The 27,009-nt window shown below is 40.5% G+C and overlaps 1 protein-coding gene across 2 annotated transcripts in view; it reads left to right on the plus strand.

The window, feature by feature from the left end:
• Window positions 1–27,009, plus strand: part of LOC122804127 (putative transcription factor p65 homolog) — a 2,378,992-nt gene that overhangs the window by 2,214,815 nt on the left and 137,168 nt on the right. For both annotated transcript variants that reach the window (XM_044073775.1, XM_044073774.1), the window contains one exon: window positions 6,023–6,079. In XM_044073775.1, coding sequence (XP_043929710.1) covers window positions 6,023–6,079 — 57 coding nt within the window. The remainder of the gene's footprint in view (window positions 1–6,022; window positions 6,080–27,009) is intronic.

The following is a 27,009-nucleotide window of genomic DNA, read 5'->3' on the forward strand; positions in this document are numbered from 1 at the left end:
AAGATACCTAATTCTGATGCCCACAGAGAGTGCATTTATTGTTTAGGCCCTTCCCATTTAGAAGTGCCGTGTGAAGTCTGTTAGATTTAACTCTAGGGCTTTCAGTGGTCCTGAAGGGCTTTTTGCCTGCTGCTTCCACAGCTTTTATGTCAGGGGCTCAAACCCCCTCCCAGAAAGCAGAAATCTTAGGAGCCCAGGGAGCATAAGAAGCGCTCTCCTATGTGGTCTCCAAGATCCACTCCAATCTCAGAGCCACTTCCTAAAGTTAAAAGTTTCGGATTTGGCACCCCTCAGATCTGACCGTCATAGCCTCTAAATCTCCTCCGATCCAGAGTCCCCATTTTTCTCTGGAGCCGGTGTCTCCTAGGCTCAGATGTCCCTTTTTACAGGAGAATCCTAGGAAGTAGTCTCATCCTACCTCCACCTCTTCCTTGATCAGGGCCTCCCAAAGTCTTTCTGAGGCAAATGTTGACAAGATGGTGATGAAATTCCTTGGAGCACAGATCCAGATGGGGGTTTTACCGGCTCCCATCGGGTCTGTGAGCCTTCAACCAGCGTCACACCCAATTGTGACTCCTCCTCTGCAGTTTTGGAGCCATTGGATCTTGGAGAGTTGAAGTGTCTGATCTGAAGATACCACCTTCGTCTTTAACTGGTTCCTTGATCCATTCGGCCTTGATCCTCCATGGAGGAGTATGAATCTTGGAACTGAAGCTTCAGTGCCAGATCCTGGGGTGTGATTTTGACTGAGGTTTTCGCAGCCATCACTTCCCTTTGGAGTTTCAGCATTGGACAGCTCGAGCCCGACTCCCTTCTTGGAGAGGAGACTGGGGGGGGGGGGGTGGAGAATCAGCTGAGCCAAGTGTTTTGGCTCCAATGAGGTTGGTTTATGCTTCTCCTGGTCTCTGCCTTTGAAGTAGTGGAGAGGGCTTTCTCCCATCTGAAGGCTTGTTCAACTATCACCTCCTTGGATCCTATCCCCGTTGCTCCATCGGATTTGATCTCTAAGCCTTGTCACTCTACTCCTCAGGGACAGCCAGCTCATAAGAGCTTCCAGGCAGTTCCTGTTCAGGAACTTTTTTTCTTCCGAAACCTCTTCAGAGCATCCCACTGAAGAGGTTCCTTAGAAGAGAGTGTGCAAGAGGAGGCACTTAGATTCTCCTCAGGAATCTTTGACTGAAGACATTGATTTCAGTGAAGGGGAAGGGTCCCCCAGATCTCCACCAGAAGATGTATCCTTTGGAGACCTTCTAGAAATCCTATGCCAAAAAGGTGGTTCCTCCTAAAGGACCAACCCAGGAGGAGTCTGTTCCTAGAAGCCTTAAGGTCTGGCCCATCTACATCTTGGGTTACCCCCTCTCCAGCAGATGAGCTTATAGATCTTGTCTCCTTCCTGGCATGGAAGGAACCAGGCACCATAGAGCCAATTCTCAGGCATCTTGATAAGATTCTTGGAGCACCTAAAGACTGTATTGGAGCAAGGGAATCGTCGTAGATGCTGTGGTTGTTGCAGCACCCATGAAAAAGGAGGTAGAAGAACAGAGCTCCTCTCTCCACCCCCCAGTAGAGAATCTAGGGCATTGGACAAGTATGGGAAGCAAGATTATGCCTCAGCGACCTTTGCCTTAGTCGATGAACTACCTGGCACATTTCACTAGATTACAGAGGAACTTAATTAAGGAACTCTCTAACTTTACCCCTGGGTTCATGTCGGTAGAGGAAGCGAAAACTTATTCTCATGATTGGCCACTCTACAACCTATATCAAATGCTTCCATGAGGTTAATCTCTCATGCAGCTGAAGGTTCCTCACGGGCTGCGGGTCCAGTCGTAGCCATTAGGAGACATGCCTGGGTGTGAGACTCTGACTTTGCAGAGCCCTTTAAAGCATCATGCATCAATGCTCCCTTTGATGGATCTTCTCTGTTTGGGCCTACCCTTAGAGAGACACTTTCTCCTCAGTGAGTAAGATGGGAAGACCTTGTCTGCCATGGGAATCCATTTTTCTTTCCCACATAGACCTTTCTCTAGGAATCAATGAGGTGGTAAGAAGATCTGGTTCCAGAAATCTCAAGGACCTTTTCAAGAAACACGCAGAGATTTTTCTCCCAGAGGCAGAGGGGGAAATAATGGCAATGGAAGACGCCACCCACACAACAGAGGAGGTCTACAAAAATCAACGGTTCCAAGATTCCTACTCGGACAGACCCTTTCAGCATTCCTGAAGGGTTTGCCCGACTGTTCCTTTCTGGAGACAGTCGGGGGAAGCTTGTCTTTGCGACCAAAAGCCTGGGCAGTCATCACAAAAGGCTCATGGGTGCAAAGAATCATATCCAGTGGATATTTCATTCCCTTTATACGAGTTCCCTCTGTGAAAAGAAAATGGCCCCCAGATGTTCCCCCCCAGTCAGTGCAAGTCAGCAGCTCTGGAAATTCAAAAACTGCTACACAAGAGAGCCTTCCAAGATGTCCCACCAGACCAAAGGATCTGTTTTTTTACTCAAAATTCATTTTAGTGCCAAAGAAGACCAGAGACCTATCCTGGATCTCTGTTATCTGAACCAGTTTGTAAAAAATTCCAAGTTCCAGATGGTCACGGTTCAGTCCTTTATGCCTCTGTTACAGAAGAGTGACTGCATGTCCTCTGTAGATCTTCAGGATGCGTACTATCACATCAAAATGAATAGATGTTCGGAAAGAATCCTATGCTTCCAGCTGGGAGCCGGCCATTATCAGTTCAGAGCCCTGCCCTTCGGTCTCACCACAACACACAGGGTGTTCACCAAATGTGTGGCAGTGGTAGCAGCCCATCTAAGACTACATGGATTCAGGGTGTTTCCTTATTTAGACGACTGGCTTCTCACTGCATCAACCAAGCATCTCCTAGAAAAAGGCTGGGATTAGTCCAGTTGTCCCAATCTCTAGGAGTCACCATCAATCTTTCAAAGTTTTAATTTCAACTAGTTTAAGTCTTGGGGTTTATAGATAGTCAGTTGTCTTGCTGTTGTACCATAAAACAGAATTCTTCCTTGAGACTGCATGTCAGACAGGTTCTTTCTCGCCTTTCTCCCCCAGCAAAACCGATTCTCAAAGCCTTAGGGTCAATGGCTGCTGCAATTACCTTAAATTCCTACTGCTTGTCTTCATATGTGAATCCTCCAGTGGACTCTGGCAGTACAATGGCTTTTCTTTATCAGCCCTTGCAGCATCCTATAAAACTATCTTAGGTTTGCAGGGACTCCCTTCTGTGGTGAGTTGAGTCCAATGAGATTTGTCAGGGACATCCCTTTATGCTTCCTCCCCCAAATGCCACATTGATCACGGATACCTCCAAATTGGGGGGGGGGGGCATTTCTTGGGATGAAAACAGAAGAGAATAAATTGTATATAAATGGCTTGGAGATGAGTGGTCCTTTTAGCATTGCAGGACTTTCAGAATTCTCTTCCTGTAGGGACAGTTGCTATCCCAAATGACAATGTCAATGGTTTGGTACATCAAGAAACAAGGAGGAACCAGATCTTACCCCCCCTTGCCAAAAAGGAATGAGAGTGTGGCAGTGGGCAGTCTCCTGCAACTGCTTTCCTGTAGTGATGGCACATTCTGGGGAAATCCAGTGTTCAGCAGAACTATTTGGATGCCCCACAACTGGTCTGTGTCAGTCAGTGTCAAACATGATCTTCCACAAATTGGGTCATTCTCACTGCAACCTAGTTGCGTCTCCCCTCAAGTGCAGCAGGTTGTTTGCCCTAATTCCCAACTTTATGCTTATCCTCCCCCTACCTGTAATCCCCAAATTCCTTCAGAAAGCACTCCAGTTGAAGAGCAGAGTAATTCTCATTTCCTCTTTTGGCCTTGGCAAGTGTGGTACCCTTCCTATGATCTCATCTACTATGTCCTCCTTGGACACCAGACCCCGGTCCAGGCTTCTTTTCACATCATTCAGGTATGACTCATCTGGACATGCAGGCCTGAGACTGACTGCATAGTTTCTGCAATTCCAATGATGGCTAGGCATTCCAGGCTTTGCCCTCCTGTTCACCAAATTTTCTTTTCATCTCAGAAGCTCTCTACTAGAAAAATTTATAAAAGGAGAATATTTTCTTTCTGGCCTCAGCAGAGAGAGTAGGATCCTTTCACTGCTACAATCCCTGCTATTTTAGAATTTATTGCATGTATTTTTCAAGATGGGGCTAGTTTCTCCACCATCAAAGTTAGCAGGCATTTCTAACTTCCACATCGGAGATGATGCTTTCCTCTTAGCTTCATCCAAGTAATGTAAAGCATTTCTTAAAGGTACCTTTTTACTTAGGCCCCCAATAAAGCATCCTTCTCCACCTTTGGATCTTATTACAAAGTTTAGTACAATCGCCCTTTGAGGCCTCTGCTAAAGCAGATCTCAAATTTCTTTCTTGGAAAACAGTTTGTCTTGTAGCTGTAACTTCTGCGAGGTGAGTCTGTGAACTCCAAGTGCTCTCTCCAAAACCGCCTTAATTGATCTGCCATTAAGACGGGGGTTACTTTACTTACTAATCATTCCTTTTTACCCAAAGTTGCTTCAGAAACCAAACATTAAGTCATCATTTTGCTAGTTTTCTTTGCTAATTTTAGCAATGAAGGAGAATACATGCTTCACCTTTTAGATGTACATAAGCAACTTCATTTCTATCTTCACAGGATGAAGATATTAGAAAAAACTGGCCAATTGTTTCATTTGCCAGGAACAAATTGGGAAAAACAGTTTCTAAAACTACAGTAGCCAAATGGATCATGGATTGTATTTCTCAAGTTTATTCAAGAGGTTTGACCTTGTCAAGACCACAAAAGCACATTCAACTATGTCTATTTCTATGTCTGCCTTTTGAGCCAGAGCTTTTATTGATGATAATTGTACAGCTGCCACTTGGTCTAATGCTTATAGCTTTATTTCTCATTTACAAGTGAAAATGACAACATCAGATATAAAAGTTATGTGCTCACCATAACTGTGTTGTCCATTTTCATACCTCCTCAAACTCCCCCCACCACCACCGTCCACCTATCCATGTTTTTGGCAATGACCTGATGAATTTTTTTTTTTATTAGGAACCACAGTTCCTGTTTGAGACCCTGTTCTGTTACTGTTACCTTTTTTTCTGCAGTACTATGATTTTTTTTATAATGGCTTATATTTATAAGATAGTATAGTAGCAGCAAACTCGATCTAAGGTAATACAGTGGTTAGGAGCATTATGGGTAAAGGAAGGAGCCTAAGGGTTGGATCCTAGAATCTAGAGAAAGCAGCCGAGTCAGATCCGAGACCCATTTGTTGAAGAATGAAAATGGACAACACAGATGCATAGGTGAGTATATAACTTTTATTTATCCTGCTGTATGGGATACTGCTGAGTATACTTCCTTAATTTTACATAGAATAACTGGTCAGATAGATGGGTCCAAATTTGGGTGTAGTGTGAACCTTCTGTTATGAAATTGTACCATTACAGCCTGCTGCAGTAGGTCACAGATGTATTGAAATGCTGTCCACTTATCATCCTGTTTAACTTGATTAATGGTGGTTTAGATTTTCCTTGGTTTTGTATAGTTAATGTCCATGTTTGTTGTCTGGGCTGATGGAACTTGAGTTTTGTTTTAATTTTCTGCAGTCGTATAAAGGATGTTGCTTTCCTACCTGTCTAACATTCTGACTTGTATCCCTGTGGAAGGTGAAAAAACTTAATTTCATATGGGCTTTGTACTCTCCGTTAATATTTTGAGTCAGAAGAATTTTGTACATCACTGAAATGAATAAGGAGTCATCTAGCTTACCACTGACATCCTATTTGAGCCTGTTTTTTGTACATCTGTACAGTGTATGACTTCATGGCAATTACACTAGTACAACCAAGTCTTGTGGTCAGTAATGCAAATGTTTTTTCTGGAGAAACTTCAAACAGAATTGATCTGTTGTAATCTCTGGCATAAATGTAGATAATGAAAAGTATTTTTTTCTCGTATCAAGAACTGTTCTTGTTTTTACCTTCAGATTCCAAGCTGTCCGAAAGGAAAATAGCTGCACCTTTGTCAAAACTAGGTTCATCAGGTGAGCATTTAATTTAGTCACCGAATAGTGCACCATACGATATGCCATTGAAACGGCTGTATAAAGACTCATTTTAACTTGCCACTAACACAAACAATGTTATGTTGATAGCTGTCCTTAGATTTGCATCTGTTCTGCAGTACAGCAGCATATTAAATCAGTTTCTCATGGTAGACTAGTGAGTTGACTTTGTTAATGAGCGATATGACCGGTTACAAATACTATTTATTTCATTGTGTGATTTTCTTTGCTAGGTCCTGGGTATCCACTGCTCTTTACTGTGGTAACAGCCTGAGACTGAAAAAAGAAATGTGATAAGCATATAGGTCAACTCCTTTGATTTGTATACACGGGGGGGAGCCATGGTGAAGACCTGAACTTTTCAAAACAAGTACTACATTTATACAGTGTGTTTTAAAGAACACATTTCAGTATGGTAGTATTAGTCATAAAAATGTGGTTTATACAGCAGGAAAAAAAAAAACTGTCATTGCCATATGCTGGCATGCATTGCACTGGTAGCATTAATTTATGACAAAGTAGTGATGGGATAGTACTGGTGGTAGTGAGAGATTCTTTGAGAAACAAACCTCCACCATGTATAGTCAGTAAGGATTTTTAATAATGGAAAGTAAGTTGGAATACCCCTCTGATAAGCACATTTGCATGGTAGAACGAATATTCTGTAGAAGTGATATTTTATTGAACCCTTCTCAATACCTGATGATGTAGAATAGCACATGAAGTCAGTCAAAGCCTATGTCACCTTGTTTCACTTCTTTATGATTGCCTATTTTTCACAGGTGCATCTGCAAGGTAGAATTAAAGTAGCATCTAGAATGATGTGGTGTAATGTAGTGTACTGTCCCTTGAAATGCGTAATCCATTTAAAATAATGAAACACGTTCCTGTTGCCTGTATTTGTCTGTTAGTCCTCACTGCCTGCTGTGAGACAGTATCCACATCAGAGAATCAAGAATATAGTACAGTACATTGCTTGCACAATTGTAAACATTGATATTGACAGTAAAAACATTGTAAAAAAAATCATATGTGCTTGAGTCATATTTGTACTATAAAAGTTTGGAAACTGAGTGAGTGAATTTTTGTTTCACTTTGCAGCACTCTTGCATTCAGGAAGAACCATTGTGTAAACAGAAACCAATATTATACATGACAGTGTTCTGCATTTGTACAAAATACATGAGTGTACAGCTTGTATGGCTGTTTTTTGCAAATGATGGGTAACAGATTTTACAAAGTGTAGATTTAACATTTTGCTGTGTACTTTATGATCACGTGAGGAAACAGGATTAAGTTATTTTAAAATGGGAATTCAGCAGCAGAAGGCTGGATCACTTGCTGTTTCACTCTACATCATCCCTCGCATTCAGTAAAAACCATCAGAGTGTAAACAGAAAACCTGCTGGACATAGGAGCGTGAGCTGTACAAATATAGAAAATATTTTGGTAAGCATACGACACTGATATACATAGTATTTTTATTTTGAGCTGTCATTATTCTTACTGTTGATTAAATGCAACCATGGATATTAAAATTTGTGTACGTTCAAGTTACTGTTTCTTTTTAGGAATATCTGGATACCAGCAAGCTGTGGCTAGATGGTAGGACACTTGATATAACCTGGTACCCATATTCATATTTAACTGTTGAAATACAAAACTGTACTAAGGACAGATTTGTACAACTCTGCATCTTTGTTTAAAGAACAAGCTGTTTTTATTTGCATTTAATTTAAAATGTGCAGTATTACGAAATTCATGTTTGATAATGCTGAAACCAGTATTTGTGGTGACTTTAATCATCCACACATAGATCAACATATTCAGGAGTTTCCCATTTCAAGACTGAATTTATGGATTTAATGCTGTTAAATAACTACTCAGCCCCATTTTCCACCAGGGAATTAAATATATTTGACTTAGCACTGGAGTTTGCATGTCCTCCCCGCGGTTGAGTGGCGTTCGAAAGACATGAGTGAATGGGCGTGCCTTCGTTGAAGGTTGGGCGTCGAGCTGGCACCTCGGCACTGTAAAAAAAAAAAAAAAAATCTACTGCCAATCATTAGTGGACCGGAGTTCCGCTGTGGTGACCCCTAACTGGGAAATTGAAACACTACTTGTCAGACTTGGAGGAAAGGAGTATTAGATAAGAACTTAGTGTTAGACTCAGAGTGAAACAAGTTTATTCCCAAATTATTTACAACTTAAAAATCCTGTATAAGGATAAGGTGAAACAACGCATAGCTATCAGAGTTTGGAGCAATTTGTACTTCATAAGGGATGACTTGACATAGTAGCTAATGTGTGATAGTTGTACTCAATATCTCAAAAGCACCTTGCCTGCTAAATGTGTTGGCAAGCATGGATGCCAAGCACCACAGTAGTGATATAAAATTAAAAGGAAGTGGTATAAATCTACAGAAAACATGACACTAGTAAGAAGAAAATGAGTTTAAATGAGGCTTTTAGACATCTAAAAAGAGCTATTGTAGAAGCAAAACATACAGTTTTTACGTTTTTTCTCTTTAAGGTAAAATACAGTGAAGTCTTGCTTCACTTGTAAAAGCAGTAATATACTTGGGCATATTACTATATAATAGTGTGGTTGGTGTCCGTTATGGTTCATGCACAGAGTATATATTTTGCATGTTTATGTATGTCTGTGTAATTTCAAATCTGCATGTACAAAAAGGTGTCAGATGTAGCTTGCCCAATTATTGCTATTGATGTAGCAGTCCATAACAAGAATAAAACATTTAGTATGGGTCTGACAATTTTTCTGGACAGTTTGCGTGGTTAAGGATGAACTAGTAAAACATCTTGCAGCTACATTTAATTCTGTCTTATCAAAGGGTACTGTCCCAGAGGAGTAGTGGTCATCTCGCACTGTTTTTTTTCCACAAGGGAATCGGAACAGACTTGTCAGTCTAACAGGTCTGTAATTATTCATCAGCAGTAACTGGTAAATGTTTTGTAAGATATTTAGAATCTTGAAGTTCCAGAATTGGTACTCAGTACTCTGTGATCTAAACTAGCATGGATTTGCAGGTCATTCTGCAGTTTTACCAGTTCAGCTGTCTTCTCTGATCTTGTTTGTATAGCCCTTGATATGAGACCGGGGATATTGTTAGTATATTCAGATTTCACAAAGGTCTTTGATAGATTAGATCACACAGTCATAAAAATATGAAACTAAATGATTTAAATAACCACATTGCACAAAGATGGCTAAATCGCAGACCCCAAACTGTCAGTATATAGTAATGCCAATTGTACTGGATTCCAGCTAAATCAGCTGTACCCCAGGAGGTCAGTCTTATGGACCAGTCCTATTTAACTTTGTTTTTACCTCCATTCTAACTTATTGTAAATGTTGGACAAATAAGTATACTGATGACATTGAAACTGTGTTGTGGTAACAAGGCATTCAGATGTTAACGTCTGAAACAATATTTGCAGTCACTGAATAAATGGATAGATTCATCTGGTCTAAACTTTAGTGTTGTAAAGTGATGCAATTATACAGTTTGGCAATCAACTCAGAAATGTTTTCTGAACAACTCCATTCTGGAAACAGTGAGAGTCATTAAGGACTTAGATATATGGATTAATAATGTATTGACTTCACAAAAATGTGACAAGATTCAGGAGCAGAGGACATAAACAGTTAAGACTGATGTTCTTCGTGTTTCACTGTTGCGGTCATTACATTTGGGGTTATCTGCTTGCAGTAGCCCTCAGTCGGCCTGATTAACAAAGTCTTGGGTCCTGCAGCGGTTGCTGTCCCTTCTTCCATGACGTCAGGTCATCAGGGGTATAAAACATGCAGCCGACGCCATTACATCAGTCTTTCTTGCCGTGCGGTGCCCGAAGCAGAAGCAGTTTGCAAGTGCCAGTCGGCCGACTCCTGAAATTTTCGTTTTCGAGTTTAAGAACCGAAGTCCTCAACTAAAGCCAAGTACCCCGTTGGGGAAACTTTTTCTTGCTCCTTAACCAATGTCAGTAAAAGTTAATAATTGCATTACTTGTGGAAAGCAAATACCTCATAAAGATTTTCATTCGTACTGTATTCCTTGCCTTGGCCCTGATCACGACGTACCTTGTCGGTTTTGTGCTTTATTTAATCAACGCACTATCCATCGTCGGTATATTTTTGCCTCTAAATATTTCGGTTCTCGGTTTAATTATCCAGAAATGTTGTTGGTTAGCCGTCCGACTACCAGGATTTCGTAAAACTGCAACGATAAAGACAGAGACAGGCTGCTGAGGTCCAAAACTGCCCACGACGCTTCTCCTAAGCCAGTCGCCAGTTCGCTGGTACTCAGTGTGGCACTTTCCCAGCCCCTGATACCTGCTACTTCTGATTCGCAGGCCTCTACTGAGACCCATTCGGAGTCCGGTATGCCGCAGGATGCTTCAACTATGGAAGCTGCGGATGTCTCTACCTTGGATGGGTCCGGAGCCACTGTGCAGGCACCGGCCTCTGAGGGTATATTCAGGCCTACGGACTTGGATATTAAACAGACGCCTCCTCCTTCATTTAGGCCTAAATCTCGAACCATGCCTAAAACAATGACGCCCAGGCCACATGCCTAAAAAGTGATAAGAATGGCTGAAGATCTTATAACTCTAATTGGGGGAAGCCAACCTCCCCCTCCTAAGAGACCTAGGACTGAAGTTGTTTATGAATCTTCTGACCAGGATTCTGATTTTTCTGATGATCTGAATTTGCCATTATCTACTTATGAGGATTCTGATGCAGAGGACTCTATACCCTCTGCTTCCCCGCCAGAGGATTTTTCTTTTGGTGAAACCTTGCGTACTCTAAGGGAGCATTTCCACTGGAAAAGCCAGGATTTTTCTGATTCAAAAAAGAGGCTTAGGGATTTCTTACTCCTGCCTCAGCAATAGGCCTTTAGCTATTCCTCCTGTACTAGACATTGTTGATGCTTTTTCGGAATCTAGTTTGGCCTCTGATTATTTGCCTCCTGCAACCAGAAAACCTGACAGATATTACAGGGTTCCTGATTCACACAAGTTCCTTTTTAAAAATCCTATTGCGGATCCAGAGACTATTTCACAGGGACCCAAGGGCATTAAGGCTTCTACTGCTAAAAATCCTACCCCTTCTGATAGAGACTCCAGGGCGTTGGGTAGATGGGGTGAGAATGTTTACACTTCTGCAACCTTAGCCTTTAGGGCTTTAAACTGCCAGTTTCATATGTTAAAGTATCAGCAACATGTTATTGGATTTCTTAAACAGAAAATGATGATTCATGACTGTGCGGAAAATAAAGAATTACAAGTTTTAATGCATTCTGCTGAACAGGTTGGAAAACATACTTTGCAATGTGGATTTGATTCATTAGAGGCATCTTGCAGGGCTGCTATTACTGGGTCTGTGCTCAAAAGGCATGCTTGGCTTAAGGAGCAATCTTTACCTGATCATGTTAAAGCTAAATTGTTGGATGCTCCCTTAAATCAGGACCACCTGTTTGGCAACAAGGCTGAGGAAGTTCTTAAAAAGATGGAAGATAAAGCTAAATCTATGCAAACTGTTAAAGATTTCTTACAAGTTTAGCCTTCTAGATTTATTAGGCACTGGCCCTCTAAGAATTGGTCCTTTCCAGCCCCTTCCAGGTCTTCTCAAGCCAAACCCAGCCACACCAAAAACCCCAGGTTTCAGTCCCAGGGGACACACAAGACTAAGCAGTGGGGGGTTTCCGCACCCAAATCAGGGAGTAGTAAGACCCCCCCCCCACTATGGAAAACTCTCTCAATGACTTGCTTTTAAAACTTCCAAGCACTTCCCAACTGAATGGTCCTTTAGGCGGAAAGATTGGTCTGCAGGCCAAAAACTGGGAACTCATTACCCAGGACAAATGGGTTTTAAATATAGTGTCCCGAGGATACAGATTTCACTCCCACACCTTACCAACACCAAGTGGGTGGCCAGATCTACCCCCAAATCAGTGGGCAGAGGCCCAAAATCAAGTACTCTCTCTCAAGCATGGGGGCTGTTCATTTGGTACGAGAAGAGGAAAAGGGACAAGGTTTGTATTCAAGACTTTTTCTGGTACCCATGGCATCCTATCCTGGACCTTTCTACTCTAAATACCTTTCTGGTGATTCCAAAATTCAAGATGCTGACTCTTCATTCATCTATGCTAGGCAAAGATGCATGGTTGGCAACACTAGAATTAAAAGAAGCATACCTGCACATCCCAATCAGGGAGTCTTGCAAAAGATACCTACGCTTCAAAGCAGGCTACATGCACTATCAGTTCTCTGCACTGCCCTTTGGCTTATCTACTGCACCCAGGGTATTCACAAAGTGTCTAGCTCCAGTCACTGCATTCTGCAGGCAAAGAAATATTCAAATATATCCATACCTGGACGATTGTCTAATTCAGGCAGAAAGCCAGGACATACTTTTGAATCACCTGGCCTTTGTTAAAAGGGTACTGACTTGTCTGGGGTACAGCATAAACAAAAATAAATCACACCTGGTACCCTGTCAACAAATTATATTCCTGGGTACAAGCTTGAATACATCTTCCCAGATGGCTTTCCTCACGCCAGAGAAACGGACTCATTTGATAACCTACTTCAAACAAGTGGCCACAAAAATGCAGTTATCTGCAAGGCAAATACTGCAAGCCTTTGGGTTTATGGCCTCCTGCATTCTTCTAATTCCATATGCAAGGCTTCATATGAGGAAACTGCAATGATATCTCAAAAGTCTATGGTGTCAACATTCACAGGATCTAGAAGCTATGATTCCTGTCATACCTTGCCTATGCCTAGAGTTCCTTTGGTGGGCAGAGGCCTGCCACCAGAACAAGGGACTACCATTCACACTACCCCCTGCCGCCTAAACCTTAACAGACGCATCAGACTATGCATGGGGGGCTCACCTGGCAGGGAAGTGCATTCAGGGCAAATGGAACCCAAGTCAAATGCACCTACACATAAATCAAAAGGAAATGTTAGCTGTACAGAATGCTCTGACAGCCTTCAAGGACCACATTCTTCCAAGACAACTAATGGTAAAGACAGACAACACCACAGTCATGTGGTACATAAACAAGCAGGGGGGTACATACTCTTACCCCCTCTGCAGACTAGTCATGGCATTGTGGAACACAGTCTTGAACTACCAAGTGAATCTACAAACTCAATTCCTGCCAGGAAAAGTAAGTACACTGGCAGATGGACTAAGGAGAAACCTCATGGACCCTCATGAGTGGAAACTGGAAGCAAGGATTTTCAACATGTTGGCAAGCAAATGGGGGAGCCCAGCTATAGACCTGTTTGTCTCCTCCCAGAACCATCAATTAGACAAATTTTGCACAAGGATTCCCCACAAACTAGCTTGGAAAGTGGATGCTGTATCCTTCAGCTGGAAAAACCTATCAGTTTATGCCTTTCCTCCTCTGCCTCTGCTCTCCAAGGTACTACTAAAGATCAAACAGGACAAGCCATGGACTATTTTAATTGCACCAGACTGGCCATGCCAACACTGGTACCCCCTCCTGCGCAGTGTGTCATGCCTGACCCCATGGCACCTACCTCAGACTCCTTCCCTGTTGTCTCAGCAGGAGAACCAGATTCTGCACCCTCAGCTGCAAACCCTGAACCTAGCAGCCTGGCTAATTACCTAATGTCTCCTTTACCACCCCTCAGTAAATCAGTGATGGATATCATTTTAGAGGCAAGGAGGCCTAGCACTAGAAAATCTTATGTTGCAAAATGGAAAAGATTTTGTACCTGGAACCAATCTCAGGGATGAGCGCAGCAGTGCCCAATTTACCTCCGATTCTACAATATTTGACTGAGATGCTTCATATGGGCTTGTCCTTTTCCTCCATCAAAATTCATGCCTCAGCCATTTCAGCTCATTATAACACAGAGCCTCCACTCTTCTCTTACCCATTACTCAAGCAGTTCCTCAGAGGGGCCAAAAATTTAAGGCCACCGAGGAGAGCTCCAACTCCAGCCTGGGACCTTAACTTTGTCTTGGAGAAACTCACTCTTCCTCCTTTCGAGCCAGCTGCTACTGCAGATTTAAAATTTATTTTCTGGAAAACAGCTTTCCTTTTAGCAATCACTTCTGCAAGAAGGGTATCCGAGTTACAGGCCCTTATGGCAGTGGAGCCTTTCATCATCTTTCATGTGGACAGGGTGTCCCTCAGAACCAATCCCTCCTTCGTGCCCAAGGTGGTATCCAGTGTGGCTCTTAATCAGTCCATTCATTTGTCTATCTTCTTTCCTAACTCACAGAACAAAGGGGAATGGATACTGCACTCCTTAGATGTGCACATACAACTTAGATTCTACTTGGACAGGACTAAACCTCAAAGAAAATCTGAACAACTGCTGGTGGCATTTGCTGCAGGGACAGAGGGGAAAGCTATTTCAAAGCAAACCATTTCGAAATGGATAGGCCACTGCATTCATTTCTGCTATAAGCACAATGGAAAACCTATCCCACAGTCCCATGGGGCATCAGACCCCATTCGACCAGGGCTGCATCTACCTCTACAGCCTTTCTCAGGGGCGTCCCTACAAGGGACATCCTAGAAGCTGCTACCCGGAGTTCTGTACATACTTTCACCAAGCATTATCATTTGCCATTTTTCTTTAAATCCAGAGCTGGTTTTGCCACTGCAGTCTTGCCGGGCCTTATAGCAGGTCCTAATTCTATCTAAATTCCTCCTCCCAACATTAGCTTTGGGAAGCTACCCAAATGGTAATGACTGCAACAGTGAAACACTAAGAACATAGTACAGTTGTGTCCACTTACCATAAATGTAGATGTCTGAGTGTATTCACTGTTGCAGTCCTGGTTATCCTCCCTCCAGCCCCCTTTCTTCTTTTGGCTATACCTCTACTCTCACTTATTATACTCAAAAAGCTTTTTTGTGTATTTGCTTTTTTGTTGGAGGTATATCCTTGTACTTTAATGAGGTTGTGCCATCCAAAAAGCATCATATTCTTACTAGTTTATTTTGTAAGTCTAATCTAGCCTATAGTAGCATAACTATTTTTGTGGGTGCTCCAGCACTGATTTTATATTGAAGAAGCACAGAACAGATTCACCAGATTTTTCTAACTTGTAATCACCTAAGTTATCAGAGGTTAATGTTCCTTCAGTTGTAAAACATAACATGTCATACATAGATACCATAAGGGTAAACTCTGCTTGGTGTATAAAACATTAAACAGTGTAACACTAACAGACCTTTCAGATCTAAAAATAAAAATTAAATTATTGAGTCAGTAGACACAGCTGTGAACCTCATTATTCCAGAATGTAAAAACACAAGGAAGTATAAATTCATATAAATAATTATCCCAATGTTTTGGCGTTAGAATTTTAGGCTTTATCAGTCTGATTTTCTGAGTGCATTTAAAGTGTTATTAGATAACTAGGGGTATGGAGAGCAATGTTTTCAAACTAATTATGACTCCTAATGGAAGTTGACACTGAATAGTACAGTTGATGAATCTGTGAAATACAGACAAGACCAGGAAGTATTTTACTGGATGCAGCTTTTGATATTTTGCTTTGTAGTTTTTGATCAAATAGTACTGTTATGTACAATGTGTGAAAATGAAAGTGCAGTTAGGGAAGGCTGGACTTTCTTACTCTCTTCACCTCCAAATCACCCCTGCATTTAGTAAAAGACTATTTCATGAATAACCCCATGTAGCTTTATAATTACAGAAAAAGAGTCTGTAAGTGTTCTGGTGATGCTGCTATGTGCTTTAGGGGTTCTTTTGAAATAAGGCAGACCGGTTAGTAAAATTATGTTTCTGTTTACAGTTGGCTTTTTAAATCCATCACTTATATAGCATCTTTTAACTTTGTGAGCTTTCACCTGGTGCTGTTTTCTGCATTTTGAAGTAAATGCAGACAGGCATGAGAAACATTTTACTGAGTGCAACTTGCAACATCTTTTTGTGACCATATGGTGGGGAAGCAAGTTGCAGCATTTTAAAATGATTGCAGGAAAGCAGTATTTAGCATTGTAGTGCTGAATTTTACAGATTGTGTTAGCTAGGAATAAAATTATGGCCAAGTTCATGCAGCAAGATGTTTCTCCTCAATATTAATATCATAATCTTTTTATTGACGAGAAACGCACTGTGGTGGGTAGAGGAATATAAAGCCCTGACTGTCGCAAGTGACCTGAGTTCAGATTGCAGCTCATGTGCCTGTAGGAGGTAGCATGGGAGGATGGATGTGAGCAGATACTGGCTACTCACCCAGCATAGCAGTCATGGGTCAGGATGGTGAATAACAGTAGCCTGAGAACACATCCCTGTGGAACCCTTGTGTTAATCGTGATGAACTTTGATGTGTTCTTACCTGAACACACACCCTCTGTGGTCTCTCAGTCAAGAAGTCCAAAATCCAGTTAGAGACGTTTACTGATTCCTAAATGTGCTATTTTTTCCATTTGCTGCATTGGTACCACCATATTAAATACAGACCTGGTCTATGAACAGCATCCTCCCATAGCTGTCTTTGCCCTCTAAAAGCTCAAGGGAGATTTGTAGTGCTACTGATGTAGCATCAGCCATGGATCGGTTAGCTCTGTATGCAAATTGCACAGGGTTAAAATCAAGAGGTAGGAATGATGAAAGATACTTTTTGATCAGCCGCTCAAAACATTTCATAATTGTATGAGTCACTACTGGTCTGTAGTTGTTGGGGCTTTAGGGTGTGGTTCGCTTAGGTAGTGGGATGATGATAGTTTTCTTGTAGCATGAGGGTATTTTCGCCATGGCAAGAGAGGTGTTAAACATTTCGTTGAGCACTGTGCATAGTTGATCAGCACAGCCTTTTAACACCTTGCCCAATATGTTTTGTCTAGGCCAGCAACCTTCCTGGGGTTCACTCTCTTTAGCTGTCTTCTTACCTCCTCTGTACTGAGGCTGAGTACTGCATTCTTCTCATCAGTGAGTAGCTTTAGCGCCAACTGTTTCTTTCCTCAAATCTACCAAAGATGATGATCAAACTGTCCAGGAATTCAATGCTATCTTTACACTGTGCTCACCTGATTTTGTAGTCTGTGATCTCTTGTATGTCTTGCCATAGTCTTCTTCCTTCATGTCTTCAAAGTGGCTCTGGATCTTTCTGCCATATTCTCTCTCAGCATCCTTTATACCCCTCCTCAGATTACCTCTTGCTGCACTTAGGGCTGCTTTGTCCTTAGCCCTGTAAGCTGCATTTCTCTCCTTCAGAAGCTCATATACCTTAGAAGGGAGCCTTGGCATCTGGCTAGCTATAATAGTCATACTCTTGATGTTTGTTTAACCCATCACTGCAGTTTGAAATGTATGTCATCACTACCTCAGTGTATTCATCAGTGTTCAGATGCTGATTCACTGTGGCTGCCTCCTTGAATATATATTTTTGCTCAGCTCCTGAAATAAATGAAGACATGATGGGTAGTAAATATGAAATAGTATGGATAAAATTAGCTAAAATGTGTAAAAAGCTGTATGAGAATAATTGCTTACCTAAAACTAATAGCATCACCATTATAAGCATACTTATGAAACAAACAAGTATTAAAAATCTCTTAGCTTCTGAGGAGCATATCTTAGTAATTATGGTAGTCATTTTCACAGATAAGGTCAGCAATGAGTGAAATTGAAGCCCAGACCCTTTAGGTAATAGTGGGGAATCACTAGCAGTCCCACACTGGAAAAATAATCTTCAAACATCTAAATATGGTACCAATGAGGGTAAACCCTTAAGAGCTGCAAAAAGAGGCAATGTGTAGAGTACATTGCAGGTACTGAGAAGAACACACTTATCAAATGTCAGAGTGAAGCAAAACTGATTTCATGAACTTTAATTATGCCTTAATTTAGGGATGGGGTACATTCCCATCAAGGTATGTGAAAACCTAAACGTTTGGAGAAGTGAAACTAAGACAAGCATATAGGCAGCTCTTTAGTATAAACAGGATCCATCCTTTGGTAGGCATTGATAGTCGAAAACTAATATGCAAGTGATTGAAAAACGCATGGTGATTGATGAGGTCTAATGTTTTCTATGTTTGCGTTGTGTCAAGGTTAATATTTTAGTTAAATAAGGTAATTCAATGCAGATGACAACAGTTGTAACGTATGAAGGTCTCATTGTACAAATGATGGCAGAAAAAAAACGCTTTAGATGAAATTGTGAATGTATAGGAAGAGATGTATAATGATGAGAATTAAAAATAGAGTGAGATTGGGAAATACAGGATGTTCATCTTCTTGCTTGTTGTCAACAGTAGTGGTAATAATTGAAACTTCTTTCACAGAAGATCAGTATCTGGTCAGACTTTTCGAGATAGACCCAATACAACCACCACCCTCATCCCACTGTCCGCATATGTTTGGTGTAGGAGGGATGTTTGCCCAAGCCGTTATTATTTCTTTCTTGTTTTGGTACTTTTTTTAAACAAGAAATAGCTTTATTAAATTATCACATATGACATAGGCAATTGCATATTTATATAAATGAAAACAAACCATATTGACTTAATTTTAGTTGCAAGCATTATACATCACTTATCTGTCCAGTTACTGTCAGTCAAAGATTACATAGCTCATTTAAATCCTGCCTTCTTTTAAACCTCATTCCTCCTTTGCATGTCTTGTTCCCACAGTTCCAGTTTTTTTTCTATGTAATTTGCTGCTGCTGTTTTCTAAAGATTCCATGTTTTATGTCTGTTACTATATTCACTACTTCTAGTAGAGTTGGTTTAGACTTTGATTTCCATTTTCTGGTAATTACTTTTTTGGCAGCCACCATAATTACATTCAGCAGGCAGTTCCGATTCTGTCTCATAACTCAAAAAAAAAAAAAATTTCCGTAGTTTTACCAGTTTACTCACCTAGTATTTCTGATAGAGTAGTCTGCATGGAATTTTAAAGTCTGCCAGCTCATTACACTTCCAGAAAATATGTTCCCAATTACCTCTTTCTCCCCGTCATACCTGTAACATTTGCTGTCTACCTGAGGAAAAATTCTTTAGAGTCTACTTTGGGTATAAAAATACCTGTGTAAACAATTCCAAAGATCCTAAATATTCTAGACTTTGTTGCATATTTAGGAAACAAATGTATATATCTCCCCTTTGTGAATTGATTATCTAATCTTTCTCTTCCCAATCCTTTCTAACCTCTTCTGATTCTTGTAGCTGTCATGCAGTATTTTTTATGCTCTACTAATTATTCTTTTTTTACAGCCACTTTTGTTCTAGAGTCTACTAAAACGTCTACCAGTGCTGGTCTTTTGCTTCCCCTATTTTTTTGTTTGCCTGTACTCTGATATCAGTCCTTGATAGTGAAGGCAATCTCTAGCCTGCAGTCCAAATAAATTCTTGGCCTTTTCCCATTCTGTTACCTTTCCCCCTCTAATTATTTGCTCCAAATACATTGGCCCTTTTGCCAGTTTTATCCAGTAAATTCCTGCCCCCCCCCCTCTTGCCTATGGTCTGTGTCCCTAATTGAAGACATCCCTATTGGCAGAATCTCCTTTCTCCAGTCCCACGTCAGTTTAGATCTTAGAATGCTTTCTGCTGTTTTATGAATATAATAATCTGTATGGTTATTGTTACTCTCTTTAAGGATCTGCATCCTAAATCCCAGTCTGTCCTTGTTTCTTGAGCTTCCCCTCATTTCATCATCATCCATTTCTACTTTGAATTATAGGTTTCTGTTTGTACTATATATAGGAGCCTTAACTGTGTAGCTCTGAACTACCCCTTCAAACCAGGTAATCCCAAACTGCCTTGTTTCTGTTGGAAGAATCACCTTATCCCACTTGACTCTTGCCATCTTCCCCTTTCAGGTAGTCCTTCAGCTCTTTATTAATTGCTGTCCACGAATTCTCCTTTTGTTGATATGCCTGACCTGTGTATAAAACTGATTGGACTAAAAACATTTTAACTGCTTGTATCTCTATATCCGTAGCCATAAAACAGAGCTTCCAATTTCTCAGTTTTTGTATTGTCTTTTGTTTAGTCTCGTCCAACATATCCTTAGCTGCCACACCAGAATCCTTTTTAATCCATACTCCTAAGTACTTCATTTTATCATGTTCCCATAAGCATGGATATTGCTAAACCAATTTGTGTGTGGGTACATAATTTATAAGCTATTGCCTTTGTTTTTGCTTCATTAATTTTGTAATTGAAAAGATTTGAAACTGCCTCAAAATGTTCCACAACACTGAAATGTCCTTTTCTGGTTTCATCAGGTATAAAATAATATCTGCAAATAGAGCCAGCTTTTCTTGACTACCATCCCAGTTGTATCCTTGAATTTCCGAGTCTCTCGTTTTTTTTTTTTTACCAGTGATTCTAAAGAGGACACCCCGAAATTATCAAAGAGGAACCCATATGTCCTCCTAATCAACCTTATAATTTTACCAGGAGAATGCAAATGCTTGCAATGCCCTGCTCATAAACCCCTAGCTTAGTCTGTCAAATGCTTTCTCTTCATCAAGACCCACCAACAACAGTGGTATTTTCTTACATTCTGCTTCCGTGTGGATCATCAATGTTCTGTTAATGTTTAATGTTTGCCACCCTTCCACAAAACCACATTGATCCATATCTATCTGTTATGGCATCACCTTAGCCATTCTTTTAGCCATTACAGACATAAACACTTGATAATCATGGTTTGTGATTGAAATGGGCATGTATGAAGCTGGATCTGATGGATCTCTACACTCTTCAGTTATTACAACTGCTTTCTTCCAGCATGTTGGTGCTTCTCCTCCTCTTAAAATACTGTTAAACAAAACCTTCCTGATCTTCATCACTTTTTCCTTCCGAGCTTCCAAACTTTCACAGGAATACCATCTATTCCTGGGGACTATCTTGTAGATTGGTTATACATCACCATTTACCATTTTTATGTGATCTCCCCTTATCCTGTTAGTAATTGAGCCTCCTTTACCTCTTACCCTGGCATATTTAATTCTTCCACAAACATTTCCATTTGTACATTTTCTTAATTTCCATATTTCTCTGCTTTATACAAACTTTCATAAAATTTCCAAAATATTTCTATTACCTCCACAGGATCTCTTGTTATTTATTTTATTTTATTTCATTGTACATTTGTTTACCGGGAAAGTCCGACTGGACACAGATCCGTTTTCATCGGAGGCCCAGGGAGAAAAGCTCCACGAATATGACAATACATTATATTGGTTAACATTTCCAGTTATACAAAACATTAGTTAACATTAGTATAATATAAGACAGTATTCATGCAGACAGGTACAGTTAGTTTCCTTACAGTGGTAATATTTGCAAGGTACAGGATATTTCGACTCAGAGTACAGTATGTTGGTTGAATACAGATAAAAACAGTAGTTTGATATTAGTTATATTGGAGTATCTTCTAAAATTTGTGCAAAAGGGGTAAGACAGTAGAGCATAATTTGTTTTACAGCTTTGTGTCATTAAGCTATTAGTGGTTGAGAACAATGATGTTTATTTGAGTGAGTATTGATAGCAGTGAATTTTCAGGTCTAGACTGGAGGAAGACAAGAACATAGCCAGTTTTGCATAAAATGTGATTTGATGTATTTTTTGAAGAGGTAAGGTGAAGGATGTTGAGGTAAGGTGATTGGGTAGAAGGTTCCAGGTTTTTGCAATGCAGCAGGCGTAGAGTGATTTGCCAGCTTCATTTTTGTGCTTGGTGACCATTGTGTGGTTTTGTTGTGCTGATCTTAGGTTTCTGGAGGGACTATAGTGTTGAATTACTTGTTGCAAGGCAGGGGTTTTCAAAGGAAGGTAGTAGAGCTTATGGACAGTGGTGAGTTGGTTGAGCAGAAGGATTTGGGGTAATTCAAGCCAGTTGAGTTGTCGGAGGCATTGACAGTGATGGGACCTATGTGTGGCCTCATTAGCAAATTTGGCAATTTTGTTGTAGCATGATTCAGTCTTAGAAAGCTCTGCTTGGTGAAGGTTGTTTAAGATTGGGGAGGCATACAGAAGTATAGATAACAGATGAGTTCTAGCTATGGTGGCTTTTGTGTGTCTGGTCATGTAGTTGTGGTTTCTATAAAGGAGTCCTATCTTTTTATTGACTTTCTTGATTGTTTGGGAAATATGGATGTCATATTTAAGTTTATTATCAATTACTACTCCTAAGAGCTTGGTGTGAGGTGTAGGAGTAATGGTAGTATTATCTTTGGATATTATTGAAAAGTTATTATTTTTGGGGGGGGGGTCTACTTGGGCTAAAAAGAATAAGTTCAGTTTTCTTTGGGTTAAGCAGCAGTTTGATGTTGGTGAACCATTCTTCAGCAAGGGTAAAGTTATTTTGGGTTATAATTTGGAGTTTATCAAGGATGCTTGCGGCAATTATTATAGTGGTGTCATCTGCGTATTGGACTATTGAGGTAGAGGGCAGGGATGATGCTATGTCATTAGTAAATAATGAGAATAATAGTGGGCCAAGGATGGATCCTTGTGGTACACCAGTGGTTATTGGGAGTAGGGGTGATATGTGGTTTTCCCAGAGAACAGCTTGCTGTCAGTTAGATAAATAGCTACTGAACCAGGATAAGGTGGAAGCATTTATGTTAAGAGTGGCAAGTTTTTCTAGTAGTAGACTGTGGTTCACCATATCAAAGGCTTTGGATAGGTCTAGGAATATTGAGGATACAAACAGGCTGTTGTTTCTGTGGGTATTAATATTGTTTGTGAAGGATAGCAATGCTGTGGTAGTACTGTGTGAAGGTCTGAATCCATGTTGGGATTGTGATAATAGATTGTTGTGAAGCAGAAATTTCATTAGTTGTCAGTGGACTACTCTCTCTCTAGAATCTTTGATAGGGGTGATAGTATTGCAATAGGGCAGTAGTTACTAAGTTCAAGGGATTGTCCCCCTTTATGTAATGGTATTATGTGTGATATTTTCCATGATTTTAGGTACTTTGGATTCAGTTATAGATCTGTTGATGAGAATGGATACAGGATAGGCTATGGTGTCTGCAGTAATTTGTAGGAATTCTGCTGGTATTTGTCTACTGCTGGGGTTATTGACTTCAGTTTTTTGAGTAGTTTGGTAATAATTGTAGTACTGACTGGTTCTAGGGAGAAACTGTGTGCATTATCATCTGAGTTGGAGGGGGAGGGGGCTGTAGTTGATGTTGTGTGAGAGCTAGTTGCTTGGGTATTGGCTAGGGCTTGGATGGTTTCAGTAAAGTATTTGTTAAAGTGGGTGGGGATGTTATGTAGATTGTTTGGAAGTATAGGGGCTGGAGTGGTAGGTTTTCCAGGGTGTAATAGGTTGTTAATTGATGCCCAGAATTTTTGAGGGTTGTGAGAGTGTTTTTCCTGTAGTGTTTTATAGTAAGTAATTTTGTCGATTTTTGTGTTTCTTGGCTTGATTCCGTAGTTCATGATATTTTTGTTTTAGAGTTGGGGTTTTGTGTTTAAGGAATTGCAGCCAGGCTTTGTCTCTTTCTTTCATTAGGGATCTGGTGTCTTTAGATAGCCATGGTGCAAGGTTGGTTTCAATTCTAGTGGTTCTAGGTGGAGCATGGGAGTTTAGGATGTTCGGGAAGGTTGTGTTGAAGTATTCTACAGCTTCATCTAGTGGTAAGTATTTTAGTGGAGTCCATGTACAGGATTTGAGTGAATTTATCAAGTCTTGAGCTTTAAAGTACTTTTTGTTTCTTATGACCCTGATAATTGGTTGTTTAATTAGTTGGGGTCGACTCCTAATTAGGTATGTCGTCTGATGATCACGAAGGCTATCAGGGAGACATCCTGAGAGATGGACTTGAGAGGGGTTGGATACTAGTATCCAATCTAGGATTGATTGTCGATTAGAGGTTTTGTCTACTCTTGTAGGGCTTTTAATCATTTGGGTAAAGCCATGGAGGTTTATATGGGTGGTGGGGTTGACTGTTACAGTCAAACCAGTCTATGTTAAAGTCGCCTGCAAGAATGGTTTCTGTGGATGAGTGATTTTTATCCAATTTAGTAGGTTTTCAAGTTCATTAGTGTTGTTGCCTGGTGGTATATAGCCACCAGCTAATATGATTTGTTTATTGGGGTTAAGTTTTAGTGTTGCTAATATTAGTTCTATGTTATGGATTTCTTGAGTGTTGCATTCAGTTTGGTTTATTTAGAGGTGACTTTGGAAAAGGATGGCTACACCCCCTCCTTTTTTGCCTGGCCTATCTTTGCGTATGATATTAAAGCCAGGGGCTGTTATTTCGTTACTGTGGTGGGTGGGTTTAAGCCATGTTTCAGTGAGTACTATGATGTCGGGTTTGTGTAGGTGTAGTAGGGCATGTAGATCATGTGTTTTGTTGAGAATGCTTCTTATATTAATGTTTAGAAGAAGTAGGGATGAGATAGGCCGGATATATATTGGATTGGGGTTAGTTGGGTAGGAGCTATTGCAGGTGTTGGGACCTGGATTTGGGTGAATGTCACCACAGCATGAGAGTTTTTGTAGTATGTGGATGAAGAGTTTGTTTAGTTTGTGAATTATTTTGGTTATTTTATTGTACGAGTTGTTTTGAAGTTTGTAGGTGTTAATTCCATAAAGATAAGAAGGTGATGTAGAAGGGTAGAGGTCACTTCGAGTTATTGGTGAAGAGATAGTAATGGAGGTGGTTATAGTTGAGTCAGTTTGCCATGGTGGTAGAGGGCTGATATACAGATGTGTGTGGTAGGATGAGCACAGGGATAGGAGGAGGAGAGAGGAGAGGCTTTCTGAGTGTAATAGGGCGAGTAGAAGGTGTTTGGTTGGAGTTTGGACCATATTGTTTAGTTGTGAGGTGGGTTATGGACTAGGATAGGGCTGAGATATGGTAGAGGTTGAGTTGAACTATAGGGTGTGTTCTGCAATATTGATGTGTAAAGATGGAGTTAGATTGTAGGGTGTGGTGTCAGTTTGGGTTTTATAGAGAAGGGTGTGATGGGCTGTAGTACTATGTGATAGGATAGTTGTGTTGGGGGAGTGGCTAGGGGTGTGGTGTTTACCTATAAATGTAATTGATGTGGGGGTGGGTGGGAATGGGGGTAGGGTAGAGGAGCGAAGTGAGCCCGAGTGTAGCGAGGACGAACCGAGCCAGTCCCAGGCTAGTAAAAACAATCAGTTTCACAGGTGAGTTTGTTATTACTTAATGTAAATTTGTGGAAATGCTGCTGGTCAATTAATTTAAGTGTAGGATACCTTAGTTCAATGGGGTTTGTTAGCTGCTCTGACAGTGACTTCTCTACTATATCTAAGAAAGTTATAACTGTATCTAGTAAGAAGCGTTTTACTTTTATTCTCCTTTAGTTTAAGGTTCTAATTCTCCGTTTTCAGGGGAGCAGCTAGGAGAGAGGGTTAGATGGACTATACTGCCATCTTGTGGTTAGAGAGAGGAAACACACTCCCTATTGGAGGGTGAGCAAATAGTTATATCAGGACTAGGTGTTTAGGGAGGGGTGGCTGGTCCGTGCGGTGTGCAAGCCAGTTATTTAACAGTTTCAGGAGTGAAATACAATTCTACTACAGTAGGTTGACCTACTTCTTGTTAAAAACACTTGACAATTGGAGGTCTTGTTTTGGTTGGAGGGTTGAACAGCTGCACTACTATCTTCAGGTCTAAGGAGTAGCAGAGGGCAGCATCTTTCCTAGGTATTCTATTGGTAGGCACTGACCGCAGAGACCAGGGAGTGTTATCCTCCCTGTTTTAAGCTTCCTAACCTTGGTGATAACCCTTTCTACTTTCTTTTGCCTGAGTCATTTTGCCAGATGTTTTTGTGCTCTGGAGTTATCAAAAAACAGTTGCTTAATGGTCTTTCTAAACACATGCATATTATCGAGATAATCACTTAGTTTCTGTTTAGCATTTTACAGTTGCTCTCCTCCAAGATTCCCCCTATTTTGCAATACTTTAACCTTACTCCATCCCTCTAAATAACTCTTGTTACTTAACCAGATCTCTCTTATTTTCACTCTGTTTTTAAACTCCACTTTAATTTTATCTTACTCCCTAGCTATATTTTTCGAATACATTTCTATCTTGTCTAATAATTCCCAAATAATTTCTACTGCCCATTCCTTAAATTCCTCTTCAGCAGATAGCAGGGAAACCGTGTCTTATTTTTATTTCATTACCTTGCATTTTTATTTTAGTTGTTATTGGAGCATGATCTGAAATAGTTATTGGATGAGTATTGACGCTTTCAATTAAGAGCACATGTTCCTGTGAGATAGAAGTTCTGTCTAGCCTAGCCCAGTTTTTGCATCTTGGGGAATATGTAAATTCACTCCAAACTCCAGCTACTGAAGTAACATCTTCCATGCCAAGTATTTTCATAAATTTCTTCAAAAATCTACCTTCCTTTGTTGTATTTTCCCTTTTGCCCCCACCCCCGATACCTCTTCACTGCTGCAAATCAAATCCCAGTCCCCAACTATAAGTAGTAATGACCTGCTGAAAGCTGATTATTTCTCTTAGAAATTTCTTAAGCTCCATTATAGCAGTTTTAGGTGTAATATAAATACATGCCAGGGTAATCCTCCTCCCTTGCCAGTAGTCCCTTAGTATTACAAATCTAGCGTTATTATCTTGATGATCATCTGTCACTATTGGAGCTCCTCTTGCAATTAATATAAGTACTCTTCTTTTGTCCCAGGTATTACGCTGAATAACTGTCCTGAAAACCTTTCTTTATCAAATTAACATGCTCTTTCCAAATGTGTCCCCTGGTAGCATAGCTGTTTGCACTATACATTTCTTAATATAGTTCACAACTGTTTCTTTTTTTTATACATCAATGAGACCATTTACATTTAAAGGTAATGTAGAAAAGCATCATTATGTTAAAAAGTTACAATTCCCACCCTTAATTGTATAACAG

Source organism: Protopterus annectens, chromosome 6.part0 (genome assembly GCF_019279795.1).
Source record: "Protopterus annectens isolate FY-2018-M chromosome 6.part0, PAN1.0, whole genome shotgun sequence".
In the NCBI taxonomy this organism is placed as follows: domain Eukaryota; kingdom Metazoa; phylum Chordata; order Ceratodontiformes; family Protopteridae; genus Protopterus; species Protopterus annectens.